This window comes from Nanorana parkeri, unplaced genomic scaffold (assembly GCF_000935625.1).
Source record: "Nanorana parkeri isolate BGI_ZX_2015 unplaced genomic scaffold, ASM93562v1 scaffold1098, whole genome shotgun sequence".
Lineage (NCBI taxonomy): Eukaryota > Metazoa > Chordata > Amphibia > Anura > Dicroglossidae > Nanorana > Nanorana parkeri.
This window is the reverse complement of record NW_017307366.1, coordinates 348,636-368,964: the sequence shown is the minus strand read 5'-3', so window position 1 is coordinate 368,964 and position 20,329 is coordinate 348,636. Positions and strand designations below refer to the sequence as shown.

General features: G+C 44.8%; 1 protein-coding gene across 1 annotated transcript in view; it reads right to left on the bottom strand.

Annotated features, from left to right (window-relative positions):
- Positions 1 to 20,329, bottom strand: part of PIK3C2B (phosphatidylinositol-4-phosphate 3-kinase catalytic subunit type 2 beta) — a 311,550-nt gene that overhangs the window by 212,337 nt on the left and 78,884 nt on the right. The window contains 2 exon segments of the mRNA XM_018567816.1: positions 11,579 to 11,687; positions 15,116 to 15,283. Of these exon segments, the coding sequence (XP_018423318.1) occupies positions 11,579 to 11,687; positions 15,116 to 15,283 (277 nt within the window).

The window sequence follows — 20,329 nt, the reverse complement described above, 5'->3', positions numbered from 1 at the left end:
CGATGGGGGCGCCTGGCCGCAGGCAAACTAAGCGTGCGGCCGTCATCGCAGCTCCCGTCAGCCCGCCCGCATCAGACCCGGCTCTCTAATCGTGCCGCTGCTCGCTCCTGAAAGGGGTCTCTGGAGGCCTCCTACAGTGTCTGTTTAGAGGGCCACGTCTGCCTGATCCAGCCAGTATGCGATTCGGGCTGGCTGAATCAGGCACTGTAGAGGGCCGCTCGTGGGGGCCTCCAGAGGACCCACTTGAGGAGCAAGCAGCGGCCGGGTCTGATGCGGGCAGGCTGACCAGGAGCTGCGGTGACTAAAGCCTGATGAAGGGACCCTGTGCGGTCCCGAAAGCGCTTGTTGGTCATATGACAAAAAAACTTCAATAGGCTTTTACTATCCTAAAAGGACTGGTGTGCTGGTGACAATTCTACAATTTGGCCGCACGGTCAGTGCGCCCTTGCGCCCCCCCTCGCTACGCCACTGGCCGGGAGTGTCAGATGTGCAGAAAGGCGGCAGAGGGATGGAGCTGCGGCCACAACAGACCCCCCACAACCAGGGTCCAGGGAGTCCCACTGATCACCAGGCTAAGGTAAGGTGACATTTTTAAAATAAATTCCCGGGACATTTTAAAATGTTTTATTATTTTATGTTCCCGGGACATTTTAAAAACATTTTTTTTCTTAAATACTCATCTGATCCGATCCACCGACAAGCGCAGCGTCCCGCTTCTCACGCTGTCAGAATATGCATACAGAGTGTGTCGATAACTATTTAAACTGGCGCGCTGTGTGCAGCTTCTGAGAAGATATGCTATTAGCGATGCATAATGCGCAGCCGGCTTCCCCGCTACGCTGGTAGCGTATGTTCTCAGAAGCTGCACACAGCGCGCCGGTTTAAATAGTTACCGAACGCTCTGTATGCATATTTTGACAGCGTGAGAGACGGGAGTCTGCGCTTGTCGGTCGTTACAGGGATCAGATGTTGAAGCAATGCAGAATGGCACCCTCTACAGAGGACTACAAATCTCAGCAGTACTTTATACAGAAATGCTATTGTTATATAAAGTATTGCTGGGATGTGTAGTCCTCTATAGCCTGTGCCATTCTGCATTGCTGTAAATATTAGGGACGCACCGATATATCGGCCACCAAAACATATTGGCCGAAAATGGTACTTTTAGCTAAATGCCTAAAGTGCCATTTTACTGCTGATATAGCAGGGCATCCCTGCTTTCTTTCCTCCTCGCTGGGCGCTGCTCTGTGTCCCAGCGGGGAGGAGAGAAAGTGAAAGCCGGCCGAACGCTGCGGGAGGAGAGCGCTGTGTTTGTGGGGTTTTTGCAATCTTGAACCAGGGCCCTTTGTACCTTAGGTCCACCACTGGTCATGGTATCGGGTTGTTCCAAACACCCATCTACGCGTTTCGCCCCACCTCCTTCGGGGCTTCGTCAGAACATAAGGAGGGGAGGAGGTGAACGATACTTTTAAAGTAATCATTGATTAACCTCAGCTCATTCATTAACCCTTCCTTCCTAAACTAGTGTTCATTTATCACAGCAATGTCAGACAAACTAACATTCATACATGTTCAACAGAGTAGAATTTTTCCCTCTTCTTATATTACTTTGGCATTTGATTTATTTAGCGGGACTAGTTTTAAAAGGAGTTATAATTAAATCACAGAAACATTTGCAGGTTAAATTCATTGTTCAAACCTTGTGGATATAATGTTTGCAGCCTGTAGATCCACATTTTTTCTTTTTGTTCCAGTATTATATAAAAATCCCCCCTAAGTGGAAGTAGATTTAGGACAAAAATTCCCTTCACCATTAAACCTTTTATTTGGCTGTTATGAAATTGTGCGAAATGTTGTGCAATTGGGCTATCCATTTCTTTACATTTAATATCTTGCATATGTTCGCCAATTCAAATTCTCAATTGGCGCTTCGTTGTCCCCATTTTTTACATGGGCACAATTGTGGCGCACAATTAATGAAATTATTTATTTTGAATTCCTTCTTACCCTCTGAGTCCCAAAAGTTTTTAGTCTTTACTACATGTGGGCAGATTTGACACCTTCCACAGGGAAACTTCCCATTCACTTTTTTAAAATCTGACAGCCAGGTGTTTAGCAGACTAGGGGTATACTCAGAATGGACCAAATGGTCTTTCAGATTTCCTGCTCGCTATGCCACCATTTGGGGATAATCCCCCACAATCTTAGATAGATTTGGGCATAGTTGCAAGACATGCCAGTGTTTAAAAAAAAATAATTTTAAACTCATGCCATTTTGATCCATACTGTGTCACCAAGCGGATGGGATTATTAGATTCCTGATCTTTCTTTTTACCATCATTTTGCAGAATCGATTCTCTGGTTTTCTTACCAGTTTTTTGCTGGCTATGTCTGAGTACTCCATGTAAATAGCCTCTCCTCCTGAACCTCTGGTAGAGCGCTACAGATTCATCCCTGTAGTCGCATTCCATTGAACAGTTCTGTTTGATCCTTTGGAACTCTCACCAGAGAGCCCGGATGGTGACTTGACACATGTAACAATGTATTTGCAGCTGTTTTTTTACGGAATGTCTTAGTTTGTAACTGTGAGGACATGGTGATCAGTTTATGAGTTAAATGTGTATTGGTGTTGAGTTATGTTTGAGTGCGTTATACTGTGTGACCTGGTTATCAAAAGACTATCAGCACCATCCCTCGTCATCTCCCATTGTTCTCTGAAGGAGCTCAGAACAATGACATTCTGGCCAGGCTCCTGCTATGGCTGTCTGGAGCGCGTAAGCACGGGAAACCCTGTGGTGCTATGAAGATTGTCTGGGGGGCAGGGTGGATGTGATGGGATTATAATCTGATCTCATCACTTGCTGTATAAAAGGTTGCACAGTTGCTCAATAAATCAGAGTTTGTTTCACCCTACACTCGTGTCTCGACCAGTGACTGGGGAAACTGAGAGCTACAGATCAGCGGGTTGCAATATCTCCTGAGCAAGTAAGAAGATAGCGGTGGACATACTTATCCTGAGTACCGGGGTCCGTCACATTGGTGGCAAGCGGTGAGATGCTCTTCCTTGCCTAAGGAGACCTTCAAACCACCACCGGGACCAAGTTTTCTGCTGACATAGGAGAAGAGCCAGAGTTGCCTACGGTCATGGAAGCGCTGGCCCATGGAGACGCTTTGCGCCGGGAGATCTGGAGGTCCTCCCTACATCCGAGGAACGATACTGGCTGCAATGGGACTTGCGTGTGCCTTTGCTGGGAGAGCAGCCTCGGGAGGAATGGCTGTCGGAGCTGGATTGGCTGCTCCAAACTGAACTGATGCTGGATGATGGGTACCGGGCACTGCAGTGGTATGTCACCCAATTGTGTCCATGGCTGGAGAACAATGATCCCACAGAGGGCTATGACTTCGGCGGCCCAGGACTTATATTTGAGGCGCTCCAGGAGGATCCACAATTTGGGAGTGCACAGGAGTGGAGGTGGGAGGACATACGTGATTTTAGGGAGTTGGAACTCCCCAGTGAGCTCGGATTGAGGACTGATCTGGACTTTTTAGTTACACAGGAATGGGAGCTGGAACAGGCATACAAAATACTGTTTGACATTGCTCAACAGCATGCCCCGGCGACCACAGATGTCATGGATCTACTAACCCCAGCAGAAGAGCTGGCATCAGGGCAGAGCGCTGCTGACCTCTGCCCAGCACCAAATGCACCTCTGGAGCTCCGGGGAGCTGGGGCAGGTGGCCCCTCTGCCCAACAGCAGGCCGATGCAGTGGAACTACTAGTTCCAGCAGAAGAGCTGGCATCCGGGCAGAGTGCTGCTGACCTCTGCCCAGCTCCAGCAACACCTCTGAAGCTCCTGGGAGCCAGGGCAGGCAGCCCCTCTCCCCAACAGCAGGCTGATGCAGAGGAACTACTGATCCCAGCTGAAGAGGTGGCAACAGGGTTCAAGGGAGAAGAGGTAGCCAACCTCTCTCCCCAGCGGCAGATCAGCAGTCCGGGAGAGGAGGTGGTCGTCCTCCCTCCCCAGCAACAAATTATAATCCAGGTAGAGGAGGAAGCCGTCCTCCTGCCCCAACAGCAAGCCAGAACTGAGGATGTGGTTTTCCTAGCAGAAGTGCTGACACCAGGGCAGAGCACCACTGGCCTATGTCCCGCACTGTTGCCTGTTCCAACATTCATGGGAGAACAGGAAAGCCGGCCTCTGTTCCAGGAGAGGGCTTTGGTGTCCAGAAGATTCTGGCTTTACCTCTCTCCAGAGGCAGCATGTTTCTCAGAAAGGAGCAGACAACATCTCTCCCCAGAGGCAGGATGTCCTGTGGTTGAAACTTATGGACTTATGCTGCCCGAGAAACGCAGGTCCAGACCAGTTGGGGGACTGGGACCTAATTAGTCTACCTTCGGGGGGCAAGAAATGTCACGGAACCCACCGTGACCTGGGCTCCTGGAGGGGGTTGGCGGCCAGCCTCCTTCCCAGCGACTATGGACCTAGTATTATGGAGACCCCTCTTGTTTGGTTGAACCGGGTGTCCGGGGCCAATGGACGGCTGTTTGCGGTGGAGCCTGGCCCTACAGACGTCCAATTTCACAATCCAATACCGGCCTGGGAAACAGAATGCTGATGGACTATCCCGCCAAACAGAACTGGAAGGGTGACTAACAGCATGGACATCCCCAAGTGGACCCGTAGAGGGTCTCACCGGGTCTGCCATCTTTTAACTTGGGGGAGCTATGTGATGACATGGTGATCAGTTTATGAGTTAAATGTGTATTGGTGTTGAGTTATGTTTGAGTGCGTTATACTGTGTGACCTGGTTATCAAAAGACTATCAGCACCATCCCTCCCATTGTTCTCTGAAGGAGCTCAGAACAATGACATTCTGGCCAGGCTCCTGCTATGGCTGTCTGGAGTGCGTTAGCAGGGGAAACCCTGTGGTGCTATGAAGACAGATTGTCTGGGGGGGGGCAGGGTGGATGTGATGGGATTATAATCTGATCTCATCACTTGCTGTATCAAAGGTTGCACAGTTGCTCAATAAATCAGAGTTTGTTTCACCCTAGTCTCGACCAGTGACTGGGGAAACTGAGAGCTAAAGATCAGCTGGTTCCAATATCTCCTCAGCAAGGAAGAAGACAGCGGCGGACATACTCATCCTGAGTACGGGGATCCGTCACAGTAACTTCCCTTTCACTGGTCCTGATTCGAAGGTCCAGAAAGGAAATCTCAACCTCCTCTATCTTGCATGTTAATTCGATATTTTTTGTGTTCACATTGAGGTCACCAATAAATTGTTAAAAGTCCTCTCTGGACCCCTGCCAAACCACCAAAATATCGTTGAAGTACCTAAGCCAAAATTGTACATGGCTCAGGTACATACAATGTTCAAAGACCACCTGGGTCTCCCAAAGTCCCAGATGGAGGCAGGCATAGGCAGGTGCCCATGGTTAAAGTTGGTGGAGAAAAAATTCCAGCACAATGGGCGAAGAGGGTTCTTTACAGTAAGAGCGGTTAAGGTCTGGAACTCACTGCCATCGGCAGTGATTTCAGCCAAGAGTGTAGATTTGTTCAAGAAACGTTTGGACAATTTCTTGAGGGACCGTAATATCCAGGGATACCAGTATCCCTAAGAATGAGATAATGCGTGGACCTATATGGGTTGGACTTGATGGACGTATGTCTTTATTCAACCCCAAATACTATGTAACTATGTAACTATAGCAATAAGACTCTGTACTTGTGAAATACCATATATAGGATTACAAAATCGTGACGTTTTAAATAAGTATCAATCCTAAGTGCCTTTGTTGTTGCAATGAAACAAATGAATCTAAAAAATCCCTCACTTTTACAAATCTGGCTTACACCTTAATGTGCATTGATATAATTGTGTGACATAACATATATGTGAACAGAACTTATTGTGAACGAACAGAAAATGTGAACAAAAATTATTGTGAACCAAAATTAATTTGTGCTTAAAGTGAATAGACAAAGAAAGTCTCTGTGGTAATCAACTCCACTTCGATGACGGGTAGTGGAGCCTTCCAATATTCAGTAGTAGGATAGTGCTTTACTGGGGTTTGTATTATGCTAATACATCCCCCTATCAGAGTGTGTACTCACCGCAAACCTTTGGCTGTAACAGGCAGCCCCAAACGTTTTGTCTGATGGGACACGTTAATGCGGCGTCTTTCATGTCTCGTACTTTACCATAAGTCTTCAAAGTGCAAAGTATTCCCACAGTCATGCAAAGAAAAAATCTTTAATCGGCTAATAGTTCCAGAAGTAATTTATTAAGAAGTTCGGCCGGTCCGAAAGCTATACAACAATGAGCCACTAGATGTCAACAAAATAGATACAAATTAAAGAGTTACTAATTCTTTCTCTCTTGTGTAGAGAACCGATATCTACATCAATTGTGGTCGTATAGTATTAATCATACACCCCAATTTTAATACATATATTAATACATATTTATTCTGACATATAGTTAAAAATTATTTTTATATAAAACATAACAATAATTTGTAGAATAATGATAGCATTACCTAAAAACAAGTGTTTAAAATGTATGTTAGTATTAAAATATTCTACCAGTAATTTTCCTTTTATTTATTATTTTTAAGACCAATGGGAAATTATTTATTACTTAGGAAACAATTCAAATCGAAGTCGATATTTAGACCCTTGGGGGGTCATAGTGTCCAGCGTAAAGATCCACTTCGATTCGTTTTGTGAAATTTTCCGAGTCAGGTTCGTTCCCCTCCAATGACTTTCAACCTTGTCAATTCCTATTACCTTCAGGAGTTTTTTTTTTTTTATTATGGAACAACTTAAAATGTCGTGAGAGACCATGTTTAGGGAAGCCATTTTTTATATTGTTTATATGCCCATTTAGGTAATGCTATCATTATTCTACAAATTATTGTTATGTTTTATATAAAAATAATTTTTAACTATATGTCAGAATAAATATGTATTAATATATGTATTAAAATTGGGGTGTATGATTAATACTATACGACCACAATTGATGTAGATATCGGTTCTCTACACAAGAGAGAAAGAATTAGTAACTCTTTAATTTGTATTTTTTTTGTTGAGATGTTGAAATAATCCCACTATATGGAGCTAGAGAGATATCTAGTGGCCTATTGTTGTATAAACTTTGATGTACGCTATATAAGCTGTGATTTGGTATGGGGGGATAAACCTGCATTTCCCCTGAGGACGTCGTTGGTGGCGAAACGCGTAGGGACGGGCTTACCATACCAAACACGATAGCTTTGGGACCGGCCGAACGTGATTTTGATTTTGATTGTCATTGAATTTTAAAACTACTTCTGGAACTATTACCCGATGAAAGATTTTTTCTTTGCATGACTGTGGGAATACTTTGCACTTTGAAGACTTATGGTAAAGTACGAGACATGAAAGACGCCGCATTAACGTGTCCCATCAGACAAAACGTTTGGGGCTGTCTGTTACAGCCAAAGGTTTGCGGTGAGTACGCACTCTGATAGGGGGATGTATTAGCATAATACAAACCCCAGTAAAGCACTATCCTACTACTGAATATTGGAAGGCTCCACTACCCGTCATCGAAGTGGAGTTGATTACCACAGAGACTTTCTTTGTCTATTCACTTTAAGCACAAATGAATTTTGGTTCACAATAATTTTTGTTCACAATAATTTTTGTTCACATTTTCTGTTCGTTCACAATAAGTTCTGTTCACATATATGTTATGTCACACAATGATATCAATGCACATTAAGGTGTAAGCAAGTTTTGTAAAAGTGAGGGATTTTTTAGATTAATTTGTTTCATTGCAACAACAAAGGCACTTAGGTTTGATATTTAAAAAGTCATGATTTTTTAATCCTATATATGGTATTTCACAAGTACAGAGCCTTATTGCTATAGTTGACGGTACTTTGTATCCACGTGTTGTTTCATTTTTCCACAGTTCAAAAATACTTTGGATTTATACACGGATAATTTGTTTCTTATACTAGCACTGTATACTCAGTTAAAACATCTTCAGACCCAGTGGTCTATAACACAGCAGCTTGTATTTCACATCACAATCATTAGAGTGGGGATTTAACATTTCTACATTTATACCGACGTTTTGGCACGATACACTAAAAGGCTTGTCACATTTTGACACAACATTCATTGTTGTATAGTTTCGTTTTCATATTTAGACAGTGATAAAAAGCATTATTTATGGTCTAAACCACTGTCATCTATATGAGATATAGAGAATAGAACTTATAGCGCTGCTCATCTTAACATACATGTCATCAGAGACAGCCAGAAGGGGTGCAGCCTCCAATTAACTGAAAAGGGGTGTCGGCCCGTGGACAGGCCCAGGAGGAGCATAGAATGATCAGATAAACATCTAGGCTGAATATTCACCGATCTGACAAACGGGAGCATTTCGGATGTACCTAGAGCATAGTCAATCCGAGATAGCGTATTGTGCGTGCTAGAGTAGCAAGTATACTGAAACTCTAGAGGGTGGAGCATCCGCCGATCCTAGTTCGGAGCACAGCTTCTTAAAAGAACTGGTGAGTGAAGAGTCAGCAGAGCCAGCTCTAGGAAACCTTTCCTTATAAGAGTCCATACAGTTGTTGAAGTCACCAACGGCAATAACAGGGATAGGGAGCTTATCACTTAGGAATTTAGTGAAATCTTTAAGAGCACTGCTGGAGAACGGTGGAGGGATATAGAAGTTAGCGATAATGCATTCAATATCCAATAGACGGCAGTGAGGAAAAATATAACGTCCTGCACTGTCTCTCTTTGCCTATATGCAGGAGAACGACACATCCCTATGTATAAGTATGGAAACCCCACGCGAATATGAGGAATAAGAAGAGTGATAAGTGGCCTTGTAGGCGCGCCTATCCAGTATATGGCACGTTTCTAAGGTAGTATGTGTCTCCTGCAGACAGACAACCGAGGACTTACTCTGAGCAATGCAATTAATTATGGAGCGTCGTCTAGTGACGTCCCCCAGGCCTCGGACATTCGAGGAGGCTAACTTAAACACTCGCTGTGGCATGTATAAGGCACACAAAAAAATACTCAACAGTAAAAGGTCAAAGTCCAGTGTCCCAGTCCCAACAGTATGGAGAGGTGTAGAGAGATTCAAGAAGATCCAGACACAGTCCTGTGGTTAAAAAAAAAACAAGAAAAAGACAGAAAAAACAAAACCACAAACAAATAAACCAAACAGTCCTCGCAGGGAAATCTTCGGGGTACATGACTCCCGGCAGCTTCCAATGTAGCAACAACCATAGGGCCACAACTTGGAGAGTGTAAGCGGCAAAACCACGCCATGAGTCTGGCTAATGACAGTGGTTATAGAGAGCACCCAAACACAAAAAAAGGATTGAAGAAAGGACCCCAAAAATAGGAAAGCCACGAAGAGCTCATAAGCAGGATCAACCAGGAGTGCGACAAACACAAAACTCTAAGGTCACCATAGAATTGCAAAGAGCAGCACCATTCAGCACAAACATTTAACTTTTCAGGGTGAATCAGGACGGTGTTTGCGGTACTGATCCAACCAGGTGGAAGCCTGAGGAGGTGTATCAAATAAATGGGTCTCGCCATCCGCCACTATGCGAAGCCTCGCACGGTACAGCATTGAATAGGAGAGGTGCAGCTTCTGTAGCCTCTTCTTAACGTCTTGGAACTTGGCCCATCGCAGCTGGATCTCTTGTGAGAAGTCAGGGAACAACATAACCTTCGATCCTCCCAACGACAATTCGCCCAGTTCCCTGGCTTTGCATAGAATGCGCTCCTTATCACGATAGTTTAGGAGCCTGATCAGAAGAGGCCTGGAAGGGTTACCCGGTGGTAGGGGGTGAGAAGGGATGCGGTGTGCCCTCTCCACAGCGAACAGGGATGTAAAACAGTCCTTGCCAAATACTTCCATAAGCAATTGTTCCATAAAAGCTGTAGCGCTGTTGCCCTCAGCGCGTTCAGGAACGCCAAAAGCCCTAATATTGTTGCGGCGCAGCCTGTTTTCTATGTTGTCAGCTTTTGACGAATTAACTGCGATTTTCTGCATAGCCATTTTGACATCAGATTGCATAGGTGCAGTTGAATACTCAAAATCACTAACTCAGCATTCCAGTGCTGTTGTCCGCTCTCTGACTTTGTGCAGGTCATGGCGGAGAAAGGAGATGTCAGCCCTCATGCCATGTACATGCTCTGTAAGTGAAGCAAGGGATTCACTGCCCTTCTCTCTGAAATGCGGAGGCATCGTGGGCAGAGCTCCGTGGGGGCCCGCCGCCATCTTGCGGCCCAGGGCCCGCCTTTTGGTTGTCCTTTTTTTTGGACATGGCGGCTGTGGGCGGTTTCAGGAACGGCGGTGGATGTGTCGGGCAGATGACTTGACGATCCAGAGCAAAGCAGAGAACGGTAGGGGCAGTGAAACAGGGTGCCCCAGGATCAGTTGCAGGATATGTGTGGGGAACTCTCCTTCACACGTCTTCCTACATGAAGCCGCTGGCCACGCCCCCGGGTCCAGGCTTTAGTGGTGACCAGCACCGAAAGATTGTGCACATGGGCACAGCCCTTATGAGAAGAATGCTGGCTCATGTGCAGGGCTCCACCTAGGAGATAGGAAGGCTCCACCTGGGAGACAGAAGGCTCCCTCCCCAGGAGTCAGAGTGGAGTCAAGCGCAGCGGGGTGCTGTGGGTTGGAAAAAGCAAGTGTGCAGGTTAGCACGAGACTGTCTGGAGGAACAGACAGTGGCCTGAGGCTGGAGCAGCGGTGCTGTGAAGGCAAAGCCAGGAGCCTGGATGTGCATGTGTTCCTGTGCAAGAGATGCCAAAGAACCCCTGCGAGGGTGATCACCTTGTTTTGTGTAACTTTCATTGAATAATAGTGGGCAAGGAAGCCCTTAAAAGAAGTCCTAAGCGAGTGGATGCCTCCTTAATGTGCTACCCTTGGAAGCTAAATCTCACAATATATATATCTTTAAGTGCAGAAACAGTATACCATTGTTGCCTTTTGGCTATTTCCTTTTCTACTAGTAAAGCCTTTTGCATGTTTTATGGCCATCAGCTGTTTCCACCTTCTCTGGCCACCTGACATATTCTTTCTTACAGTCTAACATGGAGAGTATACCTTTGTATTTGCATTGATAGTACACTAATTACTTCATTAGGCATTTCTGCTTTGATGTGACATGTGAATCTCTCCCATGCGTGGGCTGCTACTTAAATATAATTATACACTTTTTGATTATTGATTGCTTTATAAGATAGAGATTATGTAATAGTTTGAAGAGCTTTTATTGGTTAGGGTTTGACTTGACTTACTGATCACTATAAAATCTAGGTTTTGGATTTAATTTGGTTTGGGATGTGAAATCATAGTATTAGAACTCTGTCATCAGTTTGTTGACCAATGCGCATTACACTCCTTCTCCAAAAGTACAGTTAGATTACACCTATTTAAAGAGGCAAAAGAATACTCCATAATATAGAATAATAAAAATTGTTAACTAAAATAATACATATTAAGAATTACATGGAATTATCATTTTTCCATTTACCTGTAGAATAATGCTGTCTGGCTCATTTACATTTGGCGTACTGAAACTAGTACTGCCATGCATTGACGCTGACCAGAAGCCCAGTAATCAACGGCCACAGGTTAAAAACCTTAAAACAAGGAAGACAAAAATAAACATTATTCATGAAAGACGATGAACTATTGCAAACGTTCCTAAAAGTTACTGTTTTTGCATTTACCCTAAATTCTAATACTGAACTGCCATACAAACCTAGCTTGTGATAAAGCTATTATATGACAAAAGGTATGTATTTGGATGTACTTGAAATATAGCTGCACTAAGCTACAGTTAACATACCAGCTTCAATTTGAGAGACAAACTATCCAAACCAAACACTGCCCCTGCGAATCAATAACTGCTGGCAAATATATACTATTTATGAAACTCTAGCTTTTGTACTGATAGAGTCAGATATATAACGGCAGCATTTGCTACATTTAAAATGCAATACATGATGTTGGGTGATATTTAAAATAGTACACATTTAAAATAACTTAGAACATGCTTAGAGTGAAGCTGTGACAAATGACCAGGGAGTTTGTGACACATCTTTATAAATAGCACATGGTGTATAATTTTCTTTATTTAGCACACACTCTTCTAAATAAAATAGATTATTGCACTGGCAGTGAGTGCAAGAGTGCGTATAATTGCAGTTGTGGCTAGTCCAAGAGTGTGAGTCGGTGTAGTGGTGGCGAGTACACCTCGGGTGCAATGGAGGCGAGTGCAAGAGTAATGCTATGTAAATGAAAACGTAAAAAAAAAAAATATTCAGTAGGTGTCTTCCCAATTAAGCTGCAAAAGTAAAAACTTTAGGCTGCCTTCCACACAGTGGTGATGCTTTTTTCGTAAAGTGTAGCCGGTTCGACCAAAGACTACTGGCCCCATGTTATATTACACACACAGCAAGCACATATGGCTACAGTGCCATTTTTTTCCCATTATCTCCCTGCATCAGCCACCACTGTTGCAGAAGAATGGGATTTTAGCAGTAAAATCTGTTTTCTGGAATATAGCACAGGACACAGACTTCTTTAACACATTATGACTGAGTAATATGCAGCAACATTCAGATGGTTAGTACAGACATAGGAATTCACGCTTGTGGATACCAACCCACACAAAACAGATGAATGACAGCTGCAGTGAAAGACCGAAAGACTAAAAATCTTACCGACATAGATCTGACCTAATAAAGCGCTATCTCCCTTTATAAAGTGTTAAATCTATCAATCCTATACCCAATCAGAAATATGTGAAATCCAAAAATGCCAACAATTAATAAATGTATATATATATATATATATATATTTTTATCTTCTCCCCACTCACCAGATCCACCAGGGGAAATAGCGGTCCACGGAATGTTTCCTCTCTCTTTCCATGAAGCGATCTCCCCACCAAGGTAAACGATGTTTCCTCATTCAGCGATTTCCTCCATAGGTACAAGTACACCGGATCGCACAGTAAACTAGGAATTTCGCCGCTAGAGAGCATACATTCCGTTGACTGCTATTTCACCGGGTGGATCTGGTGAGTGGGGAGGAGAGCTATATTGCACGAAGGTGGAGCACAGAAAATATTTACATGCAGCTGCTGTCACCTGATTATTAACGTGAATGGATGGCAGCTGCCGCTTGTAAACACCAGATTAGTGATTCCTGCTGCAGGAAAACGCAAGTTTCTGATGCAGGAATCCCTAATCACACCTAAACCTACAGATATGAATAGGGCCTTCTTGTGTGTATATTAGTGTCTGTAGTACCAAACCGGATATAGTAAAATTGTATTTTAAAGTATGAAATTTGGCAAGCGGCCCCCGAGTGAATTGAGTTTGAGACCCCTGCTCTATTGTGTTTTTACCTTTTGCAAACTAATTTCTAAAGTGATCTTGCAGAATTTATTAAAATACAACATGATTTTAAAATAACCTATGCAATAACCTAAGCCTCTTTAAACCCCAAAAGTTTTTGATTTGTGGGTCATAATAAGTATGGCACACTGGCCGTGTTCGGGGATCATAAAAAATGTTTTATTTATTTCAATGTTGCCATGCATTTTATTAAGCATGTATGCCATACATAAGGCTCCAAAACACAATACTACAAATAAAAACCTACTCCAACTTAGGAGGCTAACTGACATAAAAGTTCCTCTCTGTCCTACTGGGCAGCTAAACTGTAACCAGTAGATAAAACAAAACAAGAAAATAAACAGCCAGATAACTCTGTCTTTAGCTGCCTGTACACCTTACAACTTAGGTTGTGCGATGGTTGTAAGGTTATTAAAATGTCATATGACCTGCCTATCTTTGACAGGCAGATCATACTTGCGATCAGCGCAAGCCCCCCCCCCCCCCCTTCCGGCCCGTGCGGCTTTCGTCTTCTTATCACCCACGATTATTGTACGATAATCAGCAAGTGTATGGGCACCTTTTGTCTTTCAGACTCTCAGACTCTGTCTCTAAGCCCAGCTCCTCTCCAGTGAGCCCTGTTTGTCCTGTGAACTGGGATCTTGTAGGTCCTTAATTACAGACTTGAGAGCAAGCTGAGTAAGCTGAGCTGAGTAAGCTGAGCAAGCTGAGAGCAACCCCTTCTATCCAGGGAATACTGGAAACTCCATTCTGGGGCTAACATAGCGGTGTTCATTCACTCTGCCACATAAGGAAGGAGATGTTAAGATCCACCTATGGATCCACCCACTTACTAAGGAAATTTTCCTTAATAGGATATTGCAGAGTGAAATGGTTGGGAGGAGAAAACAATCTTATCTGGGTGAAGCCAGTCCCCATATAGGAGAGGCTCTACCAGTGAATTGACCAGAAAGGCTTTGGATGGCTTAGGGAATATAAGTGACCCCATACTAGACACCTTGGGGTAAGTAGGCTGCAACGCTGAAGCAAGAACATATGGCTTTATTTAAGGCAACTACAGTTTCCTTTAGCTTGGGGGAAATCTCAGTAGTAGAGGTGTCATCCTGCTCTGATGCCTCAGAGGGTGAGTGATCATCCTCTTATACATCTACTTCCGACTCAGGAACTACGTCCAGCTCAAAGGTGAAATCAAATATTGTGTTGGGAGGGGAGGCTGGAAGGTTGTGGACTCTGTTGTCTGTGGCCTCAGTAAGGTTAAACATTTTGCCCATTAAATCTGGCATTGTGGCAGAAAATTACTCACAAGATAGGAAAGAGGAGACTGAAAGACTAGCCAAATGGCCAGAGGAAGGCAGAGAGTCTGATGAAAGTGTAGTAGGGCCCTGAAAAAAGCAATTACTATCCCCAACCTTGGGTAAAAGTCAAGCCTGAGCTAGCTAGTCCACCTGACCCTCTTCCGGTTTATGACCTGCCATACCATGCCCATGAATTTTGTTCAAGAAACAGATAATAGTGAATGCTGTCTAATTCAGTGACTCTGCAGGTGAATCTTCCCATTAAACGTGTTTAAAAGATTTACAGGAATAATATTTTGTATTTATATATCATTGAAGGAAATGTAAGAAAAAAATGTAAGAACTTACTGCCTAAAGTTGAAGAGAGGAGTAGTGATCCAGCCCAAAGACTGAGGATTTCTTTTCTGCTTGATGGCCTCTGAAGAACTCCCAGGAGGGGGAACAGACAATGCATACAGCTTAACGGTTAAAAGCGTCTCTCGAGGAAGGTGATTTATCTGAATTGGAAAACAGATCCTAAATAGGAAAAAACGGAAATGGTAACCCTCCAATAACTTAATATTCTAAATATTATTATAAGATATAAAGATATGTAATTGTTCTAACTTGACCAAAAATTTCTTTAAAAATCTGTTTCCTGATTTGATGTTAACATGCTCGCATGGGGGAAGCATTACCATCGTTTGACCTGCAAATACCGTCTTTTCAATCATTTGCTACATGTTGTCTGCTGTAACCTGCTGCATTCAATAAAGATCTTGTGGATAAAAAAGCATTTGGTCAGTTCAGCTATTTAATAAAGATTGTCTGCAGTGATTGTATATGCTTATACAGGTAAGGCATAGAGGTCTCAGCAAGGGTTAAATAACTAATACAAAAATTGGAGTCAGAACAGTGAACAGATAGTAGAATTCCTATGAAATATTATGAAACATTTATCACCCCAATTTTTTTGTAAGATATAAAAGACGGGGTCACATTGGGTAAATAGACACCAAACCTGTCGAGCTTTAAAATCGCGCGCGCCCGGGAAATAGCAGAAAAGGAACACACCCAAAATTTGCCATAGGCAACGCTTTAAAAGCTTTTAGCACTCATCAGATTATTGTTATCACTAATTAATGGCCCTAAGATTTAGGGCTGCAACAACTAATCGATTATTGAAAAAGTTGTCAACTTTTTCAATCATCAATTAATCGGCTTCCGATTAGTTGGCCCTGTTCACGGCTTCAGACGCGCTGCGCGCCGCACCTCCTCCCCGCCTCATGCTCGCCGCTGCCAGACACGCCGCATCCACGCTCCACACGCCGCACCTCCTCCCCGCCTCATGCTCACCGCCCGCATCCACGATTGGCACAGGGACGCGGAGAGAAGTAGTAAGGAGGAGCAGGTGTGGGGGGATGACAGCCGCCGATACAGGCCCGATCTCAGAAGCAAGTTGCTGGAAGACTGCTCAGGTAAGCCTGCGCTTTCCCACACATGGTGCTCTATAATGGATTGCTGGGATTTGTATTCCTCTATAGCTGATGGTACATTGTGCTGTATACTGTACAGCATAATGTACCATCAGCTATAGAGAAATACAAATCCCAGCAATACATTATATACTGTATGTATAATATATTGCTGAGATTTGTTGTATTCCTATATAGCTGGTGGTATTTTGCATTATGCTGTATAGAGGACTACAAATCCCAGCAATAATACATTATACAGCGCATTGCGGAATACCACCAGCTATAGAGGAGTACAACAAATCCCAGCAATAATAAATTATACAGTGATGCAATGCCGAATACCACTAGCTATAGAGGACTACAAAACCCAGCAATAGTACATTATACAGTGCAATGCAGAATACTGCCAACTATAATGTACTATTGCGGGGATTTGTTGTATTCCCCTATAGCTGGTGGTATTCTGCATTGTGCTGTATAATGTACTATTGCTGGGTTTTGTAGTCCTCTATAGCCGGTGCCATTCTGCATTAATTGCTGTATAATTTTACACTTTTCATTCCACTATATTGCACACCACACTTTTTTTTTCTTTTTTATTTCCATCGCTTCAAGCTTGCCACAATTGCAATACAAACTAGTAGTCCCATCACTGGAGCCATTTTTTAAAATGTATTTTATTTTATATCCGATTAATTGAACTTAATAATCGGCTAACTAATAGTTTTTAAAAATAATCATTAGCTGCAGCTCTACTAAAATGATTGTTCTCATTTCGACGTTCACGTCGATATGTAACATGTGCTGCACAATAGGCAGAATTGTCATTTTCGCACGTTGACGTACCCGACACATGTTTTCATGTGTATGTGGGGGGGGGCGAGGGACTTTAAAAAAAAATTGTGTTACCGTATTTTACTTTTCTTTTTCATTTTTTTTACCTTCTCTATTTAGCTTAGCTTTATTGCTTTCACATAGGGGACTAAGAAATCCCCTATGTGATAGCCAATTCACATAACAGGTCCTCTTTATGGAGACATCAGGGGTCTCCAAGACCCCTAATGTCACCTAGGGACCCCCAGAGAAGCTGATGAAGCAGAGATCTGCTTCATCAGCTTCTCACCGGCATCTGTAACTGGAGAGTGACACTGAATGCAGGAAGTTACATAGTTACATAGTCAGTCAGGTTGAAAAAAGACACATGTCCATCGAGTTCAACCTATAGAGATATGGAAAAAAAAAACAGAGAAGAAAAACCTAAACAGAACGCTTTGCCCACAATTACCCACTGTTGATCCAGAGCAAGGCAAAAAAAACCCTATAAAGCTTAGTTCAGGGGGGGGGAAAAACAGGGATATTCCCTGGATCAACAATCGCTGATGCCTAATATACCTATAAGAACTCAATATCCAGTAATATTCTGTGCATTAAAGAATACATCCAGATGTTTTTTTAAAAAATTCTTTATTTTTAGACAAAAAGGGTGGGGTACATTGAAAGAGAGAACATGTGGAGGCCACATGGTCTCGCATAATGTGTAAATAACAAACAGTGAGTCATATAGTATAAAACTCGATAACAGGTTGTAAGATCGGTTCAGGTGATTATGTTTGCCCCCGCCCTTAAGGCATTTTATCGTGAACAAAAATAAACCAACACAACACACAAACCAAAAGAAGAAGGGAACACTTAGTTGGGGCGGGTGGTCGCGTACAGCCCCACTAAATGGGAGGCCAGCCCGAACACGGTCACCCCTCTACATCACATACTAGGCAGAGACAAACACTGACTCACAAACATAAAGCACAAAGAAACATAGAAATAGCAGAAAGGAAAGTGCAGAATGCAGTCCAGCTCCCTGGCGGCCCCCAGCCCTATCATCCCCAGTGCCATACATCCTCCACTAATTGGGCGCCATGGTTGGGCAGCACCTCAGTCTCCTGCATCCTCCCTGCACACTGTGGTGAAAGCATCCGAGCCCCTGAATTGGACCCAGGCTCCCCATGTAGCCACATAACTGGACTGCGACTCCCGTAGACTGGAGGTTATATCCTCCATCAGTCTAATTTCCTCCACCCTCCTCATCCACATATTCCTGGAAGGAGAGCGGGTTTGTCTCCACAGAGCTGGTATGCAGGCTCTAGCTGCGTTCAGCAGGTGAATCAGCAGCGAGTGTTTACATGCCTTTCGGGAAAGCAGGGCCAGGTGGAGAAGATAGACCGACGGGGTGGGGGGCAGCACGTGTCCCGTGATCTTCTCTATTGTAGAGGCAAGGTTGACCCAGAACAGTTGAACTTTCGGGCAGTCCCAAAATATGTGCAGTAGTGAGCCCACCCCTGTTTCACAACGCCAACACACCTGGACCGCTGGATACATAACATGAAGGGTCGTGGGTACCCTGTACCACCTGGTCAAGAGCTTATACCCGGCTTCCTGGTACTTGTTAGAGATAGAGGATTTAAGGGCGAAGTGAAGCATGGTGTCTACCTGCGTGGGGCTAAGGGTCAGGTCCAGATCCGAGGCCCATTGTCTAATGAAATACGGAGGGGTCTGGTCAGGGGGGCTACGCAAACAATTCACCAAGTACACCAGGGAATGTCTGATCGGCTCTGCCCGCATACTGTCAGGGTACTAGGGGGCTTACCTCTCCTCGGGGTGGCCATGTGCGGCGGGGGGCACGGGTTCCCCTTCCTGGCAGGACCCCTGGTACCAGGATTGTGGGTACGCATTCGCGACAAGTGAGCGGTGGACAGGCTGCGCTCGTCCCAGGTTCGCGTCCGGAGGCCGCCGGCTCGTGGGGGGCTCTGTCAGGGTACTAGGGGGCTTACATCTCCTTGGGGTGGCCATGTGCGGCGGGGGGCACGGGTTCCCCTTCCTGGCAGGACCCCTGGTACCAGGATTGTGGGTACGCATTCGCGACAAGTGCGCGGTGGACAGGCTGCGCTCAATTTGAAGTTCACTAATCGCCCGTATACCTCCAGTTCCCGCATAACGTTAGGCAGCGGTATCTCGGGTGCGAGACATAGAGCATCAAGTCATCCGCATATGCAACTTTATGGTGCCCAGATGGCACCTCCAGCCCCCGGATGGCCGTCGAGGCCTGTATCCTCCGGAGGAGTGGCTCCAGAGTGAGTATAAATATAAGAGGCGACAAGGGGCATCCCTGGCGCGTGCCATTCGTGATGGAGAACGGTTCCGAGAGGACGCCGTTGACCCGGACCATTGCCAATGGCTCGGTATAGAGAGCGGTGATCCAGAGCCTCATGTTACTCCCCAAACCAATGTGTGCAAGCGTCTCACCCAAAAACGACTAGTCGACCCTATCAAAAGCCTTCTCCGCGTCTAGGGACAGCAGTAAAAGAGGCTGTGACTGGGAACGGGCCAGGTGGATCACGTTGAGAGTCCTGATGGTGTTGTCCCTCGCCTCACGGCCAGGGACAAAGCCAACTTGGTTGCGGCTAACAAGGTCTGCCAGGAAAGGGAGCAAACAGGAGGCGAGGATGTGGGTGAAGATCTTTAGGTCCACATTCAACAATGAAATGGGTCTGTAACTTGCACAATGCAGAGGGTCTTTTCCTTCTTTATGTATCACCGTAATGTGCGCTCTCAGAGAATCATGCGGCAAGGGTCTGCCCTCTAGAAGAGCGTTGAAGGCAGATAAAAAGTGTGCGCCTAAGTGTTCCCGATAGTGCTTATAATAGGTAAGGGTTAGCCCTCCTGGGCCAGGGGCCTTACCCGGCTTCATGTCGCGCAGTGCACAGTCAAATTCTGCTTGGGAAATCGGGGCTTCCAGAGCCCGGCTATCAGACTCAGCTAGGTGCGGTGTACCAGAGGAGGCCAGGTATTCCCTGATCTCTGACACTCGCGTCGCCTGAGCGGGAGGATCTATCGTAGAGTGTAAGTTATACAGTTTTGTAAAGAATAAATGGAATTGGGCCGCTATGTCTGAGGACCGTGATGTCACTGTCCCAGCACCCGAGCGGATGGACGGAATGAAGTTCCGAGACCTAGAGTCCCGTAGGGCATTGGCCAGAATCCGACTGGCCTTGTTCCCATACTCATAGAACGAGTGGCGAGATCTGGCCAACTGGGCCTTCACTCCGTC